We start from the raw sequence: 6000 nt of genomic DNA, 5'->3' as shown, positions 1-6000 counted from the left end.
AAAACCAGCCAGATAAAGCCATACGGCTGAAGGCTGGTATTCTCAGGATGGGGAGCTCCACGTTATGGGGAGCCCCCCAGCCTAACAATATCAGCCAACAGCCGCCCAGAATTGCCGCATACATTATATGCGACAGTTCTGGGACTGTACCCGGCTCTTCCCGATTTGCCCTGGTGCGTTGGCAAATCGGGGTAATAAGGAGTTATTGGCAGCCCATAGCTGCCAATAAGTCCTAGATTAATCATGTCAGGCGTCTATGAGACACCTTCCATGATTAATCTGTAAATTACAGTAAATAAACACACACACACCCGAAAAAATCCTTTATTAGAAATAAAAAACACAAACATATACCCTGGTTCACCACTTTAATCAGCCCGAAAAAGCCCTCCATGTCCGGCGTCATCCAGGATGCTCCAGCGTCGCATCCAGCTCTGCTGCATGGAGGTGACAGGAGCTGCAGAAGACACCGCCGCTCCGGTCACCTCCACGCAGGTAATGAAGACAGCCGCGCGATCAGCTGCTGTCACTGAGGTTACCCGCTGTCACTGGATCCAGCGGTGGCCGCGGGTAACCTCAGTGACAGCTCGTAGATGTCACACGCAGATACCTCACAAACGATGCCGGATGTGCGTCACTTACAACTTGACCCCAACAACGGATTGTGAGATATATTGAAGCGTGTGTAGCGGGCTTTAGGCTATGTTCGCACGTTGCGTTTTTTCCGCGTTTCTGCAGCGTTTTTAGCAGCAGCGTTTTTGCGCTAAAACGCATGCGTTTTTGATTGCCAGCAAAGTCTATGGGAAAAGCAGAAATCCTGTCTGCACTTTGCTTTTTTTTCTGCAGCGTTTAATTTGCATATTTGTGGTCAAAAACCATGCTGAAAAAGAAGCAGCATGTCAGTTGTTTTTGCCATTTCTGCAGCGTTTCCTTAACATTGGAGTCAATGAGAAATGGCAAAACGCAACCAAAAGCACAATTCCTGCGTTTTTCATGCTTTTTACCTGCTTTTCCACTGCGTTTTTGGCTCCAAAAACGCATGCTTTTCTGGACAAAAATTAATGGGTTCTAATGTTCCTTTACACACACACAATAACCGAAAATTTAAATGTTAAAAAATTATAAACTTCACCTATTTTTCTGATAAAATGTGCATAACCACTATTTTTTCATTAAAATTGATAATTTCCCATATAGTTTTATTAAAATTATTATATAATTTAATAGCCTTATGCCAGTTCTAATGCCCAGAACCTGTTTGGGCCAGGCTGGAGTGATCTGAATTTGATGTGGGTCATCACTAGGTATGTAAATGTGGTGTGAGATCCGTGGCCCAAAGCTATTTAACCCCTCAAAAACACCAGTTAGTTATTCAAATCTGTGAAAATTGGCTGTGTCCACTTTGATGCCAGTTTTGATGCCCAGAACCCCTTTGGGCCAGGCTGGACTGATCTGATTTTGATGTGTGGCATCACTAGGTATGTAAATGCGGTGTGAGATTAGTGGCTTAAAGCCATTTAAGCCCTCAAAAACACCAGTTACTTATTCAAATCTGTGAAAATTGGCTGTGTGCCCACTTTGATGCCAGTTCTGATGCCCAGAACCTGTTTGGGCCAGGCTGGAGTGATCTGATTTTGATGTGTGGCATCACTAGGTATGTAAATGTAGTGTGAGATCAGTGGCCCAAAGCTATTTAACCCTTCAAAAACACCAGTTACTTATTCAAATCTTTGAAAATTGTCCATTTGCCCACTTTGATGCCAGTTCTGATGCCCAGAACCTGTTTGGGCCAGGCTGGAGTGATCTGAATTTGATGTGTGGCATCACTTGGTATGTAAATGTGGTGTGAGATCAGTGGCCCAAAGCCATTTAACCCCTCAAAAACACCAGTTACTTATTCAAATCTGTGAAAATTGGCTGTGTGCCCACTTTGATGCCAGTTTTGATGCCCAGAACCCCTTTGGGCCAGGCTGGAGTCACTTGAGTTTGATTAGGGGCGTCACTATGTATGCAATTGTGGTGTTAGATCAGTGGCCCAAAGCCATTTAACCCTTTCACGAACATACTTCGGTGCCCACTTTGATGCCCATTTTTTTGCCAGTTTTATAATTTTCGCAGCAGATTTTGAGTGTATTTATATTAGGGCACATCAGTGCATTTTATTATTGTGAGGTGTTATTTTTGTTGTTAAACGTGTAAAAAACTGAAAAAACTAAATTGCCGAATAAAAAACTGACGAATAAGAAACCAACTTCAGCATCGTAGCTCCATGACCATATCCACTGAGCACAGCAGATCACTGCGCGGAGCACAATGAGATTGTATGGGCCGCAAAATCTGTACATCCCATGCACTTTTGTGCCATGTGAAGGCGCACAACACCGCAGAGTCCTGCGAGGGGATGGGAGATAGCCGGCAATACCGCGACCCCATGTGCGGCAGAGCCTAGAAATGACGGAGCAGCCGCCCCGCGCTCCCCCTACTTCCACCACCATCCTCACAACCCAGCGCCTCAGCGCGCACTGAACGTAACAGTCTTCGTCACGTGACGTGGGCGGGGCGTGTGTCGCCGGAGGTGACGTCAGCTGCCCACACAGGAACTCTGGGCTTGTTTGAGTCTCCTGTGCTGTTATTGTGCCCGGAGGATAGAGCGGCTACAGACCGGACCGGCACGGGGGACAGTAGGCAGCATGTCTGACCAGGTGATGGAGGGTGACGGGGGCTCCGCGGCTGCTAGCTGGCAGCACTTACAGGCCGTAGATGTGGAGAGCAGGGGCCGAGCGTTGCGCTAGTGACGGGACATGCGCAGGTGTCGTTGCGGCTTGTTTATGTTCTTATGTGAGTGTGTGCGCCGTGTACAGAGCTGTTACGTAACCTGTGCGTTACCTGTCCTGTGTATACAGTGCTCCGTGCTGAGGCTGCAGGCTGGAAGTAGAGCCCAGCTACACCTTATATGAGGGCATCAGGCCTGGTAGCAGAGCCCAGCTACACCTTATATGAGGGCATCAGGCCTGGTAGCAGAGCCCAGCTACACCTTTATATGAGGGCATCAGGCCTGGTAGCAGAGCCCAGCTACACCTTATATGAGGGCATCAGGCCTGGTAGCAGAGCCCAGCTACACCTTATATGAGGGCATCAGGCCTAGTAGCAGAGCCCAGCTACACCTTTATATGAGGGCATCAGGCCTAGTAGCAGAGCCCAGCTACACCTTTATATGAGGGCATCAGGCCTGGTAGCAGAGCCCAGCTACACCTTTATATGAGGGCATCAGGCCTGGTAGCAGAGCCCAGCTACACCTTATATGAGGGCATCAGGCCTGGTAGCAGAGCCCAGCTACACCTTTATATGAGGGCATCAGGCCTGGTAGCAGAGCCCAGCTAGACCTTATATGAGGGCATCAGGCCTAGTAGCAGAGCCCAGCTACACCTTATATGAGGGCATCAGGCCTAGTAGCAGAGCCCAGCTACACCTTATATGAGGGCATCAGGCCTAGTAGCAGAGCCCAGCTACACCTTATATGAGGGCATCAGGCCTAGTAGCAGAGCCCAGCTACACCTTATATGAGGGCATCAGGCCTAGTAGCAGAGCCCAGCTACACCTTTATATGAGGGCATCAGGCCTAGTAGCAGAGCCCAGCTACACCTTTATATGAGGGCATCAGGCCTGGTAGCAGAGCCCAGCTACACCTTTATATGAGGGCATCAGGCCTGGTAGCAGAGCCCAGCTACACCTTTATATGAGGGCATCAGGCCTGGTAGCAGAGCCCAGCTACACCTTATATGAGGGCATCAGGCCTGGTAGCAGAGCCCAGCTACACCTTATATGAGGGCATCAGGCCTGGTAGCAGAGCCCAGCTACACCTTATATGAGGGCATCAGGCCTGGTAGCAGAGCCCAGCTACACCTTATATGAGGGCATCAGGCCTGGTAGCAGAGCCCAGCTACACCTTATATGAGGGCATCAGGCCTGGTAGCAGAGCCCAGCTACACCTTATATGAGGGCATCAGGCCTGGTAGCAGAGCCCAGCTACATTTTATATGAGGGCATCAGGCCTGGTAGCAGAGCCCAGCTACATTTTATATGAGGGCATCAGGCCTGGTAGCAGAGCCCAGCTACATTTTATATGAGGGCATCAGGCCTGGTAGCAGAGCCCAGCTACACCTTATATGAGGGCATCAGGCCTGGTAGCAGAGCCCAGCTACACCTTATATGAGGGCATCAGGCCTGGTAGCAGAGCCCAGCTACACCTTATATGAGGGCATCAGGCCTGGTAGCAGAGCCCAGCTACACCTTATATGAGGGCATCAGGCCTGGTAGCAGAGCCCAGCTACACCTTATATGAGGGCATCAGGCCTGGTAGCAGAGCCCAGCTACACCTTATATGAGGGCATCAGGCCTGGTAGCAGAGCCCAGCTACACCTTATATGAGGGCATCAGGCCTGGTAGCAGAGCCCAGCTACACCTTATATGACGGCATCAGGCCTGGTAGCAGAGCCCAGCTACACTTTATATGAGGGCATCAGGCCTGGTAGCAGAGCCCAGCTACATCTTATTTGAGGGCATCAGGTCTGGTAGCAGAGCCCAGCTGTATGCTATATACGAGGTCACAGTCATCATAGAGTGGGGTATACTTGAAAAACCAATCTACTAATGGCTTCCCCTCCTGATACGTTTGACAACTTGTGCATATGGTTGCATCAAGCTTTCCCTTATACAGATCTCATTAGTAATGTCAGAGTAGAGTCATTTAAAACCGCTAATCGGTTTTGTCTTGTTTTGTTTTCCATTTAGTTTGTACACCAGAACCCCGACTTGCACATTCTTCGGCAATGTTCACACAGTGCATCTTAAGATGCAGCGTTTTTGGTCCCAAAAATGTACCCGCGGCAAAAAACGCATACGTCTTTGACGCGTTTTTACCACATTATGCCCAATGCGTTTTTTTTTTTAAGTCAAATCTATTGACTGGAAGGGCTTAAAAACGCTGGCAAAAAGGATTGACATGCTGCATCCACAAAAACGCTGCCAAGAAAAGATGCCCAGTGTGGACAGCAAAATAGAAATCTCATAGACTTTGCTGGGGGAAGGAAATGCATGCATTTGGGTGCATTTTTGTGACCTAAAAAATGCACCAAAAATGCAGTAAAAGATGTAGTGTGTGAACCCAGTCTTAGGGCTTTTTTGGCAGATGGTCCTCCAAATTGGGTCCCCTTGGCCTCCACTCGTCCTGTATACATTAAACGTTCTGGAATAGCTAGTGAAGGAGATTATTCTTCCATCCAACAAGACCCAGTGAGAGTTGGGAGTAACTAAACGTTTGGTATTACTTTTTACATTGTTTTTGTTCTCTTAACTGCAAGTAGATAAGTGGGGGCCTGAGGACCCCCCCCCCCCCACATCACTCACAAACTCCTTAGGAGGTGCCTGCACAGCAGCCGGGAGAAGCCATCCCCTGCCTCAGCTCGCTCACACAACCGACGACTGCTGGAATAGAAATCTTGTGCCTGGGTGTCCGGAGCTATTTTTACTGATTGATGGGGGTCTTGGGATGGGGGTCTTGATGGGGGTCTTACTATCTAACTATCTATCTATCTATCTATCTATCTATCTATCTATCTATCTATCATAGAGAAACAAGAACAGCACATAAAAAATCAGAAATGGGTGCAACCAGGCAGCCTTTCAATTGCTTACTAAGGAAAAGATAAGTGAGGCAGATAGCAAAAATCAAACCTTAATTGGCTCATAGTGTAACTGACGTTTCGGTCCAAGTAGAACCTTTTTCAAGCCAGACTTCAAATAGATTCTCGTCTTCTGTCTTCAGGAGTGCACCGCTCCTCTACCTACCCACTTGTTGGAGGAGCGTGCTCTTGAATAGCGACAGTTCGGACCAGCTGCGCCTCTGACTTTAAAGAGATGGTTCATCCCTTTTCATTACTGGCCATATCGATATTATGTTGAGAAACAAGGTTTCTCTCAATTACCTTTTGTTGCCAATAG

General features: G+C 48.2%; 1 protein-coding gene across 1 annotated transcript in view; it reads left to right on the top strand.

The window, feature by feature from the left end:
- Window positions 1-2560: 2560 nt before the first annotated feature.
- Window positions 2561-6000, top strand: part of SUMO1 (small ubiquitin like modifier 1) — a 33302-nt gene continuing 29862 nt past the window's right edge. Inside the window, exon 1 of the mRNA XM_075318977.1 lies at window positions 2561-2702. Within this exon, the coding sequence (XP_075175092.1) occupies window positions 2691-2702 (12 nt within the window). The 5' untranslated portion in view covers window positions 2561-2690. The remainder of the gene's footprint in view (window positions 2703-6000) is intronic.

This window comes from Anomaloglossus baeobatrachus, chromosome 7 (assembly GCF_048569485.1).
Source record: "Anomaloglossus baeobatrachus isolate aAnoBae1 chromosome 7, aAnoBae1.hap1, whole genome shotgun sequence".
NCBI classification, from domain to species: domain Eukaryota; kingdom Metazoa; phylum Chordata; class Amphibia; order Anura; family Aromobatidae; genus Anomaloglossus; species Anomaloglossus baeobatrachus.
The sequence above is the reverse complement of the archived record's forward strand: the minus strand, read 5'-3'. Positions and strand labels throughout refer to the sequence as shown.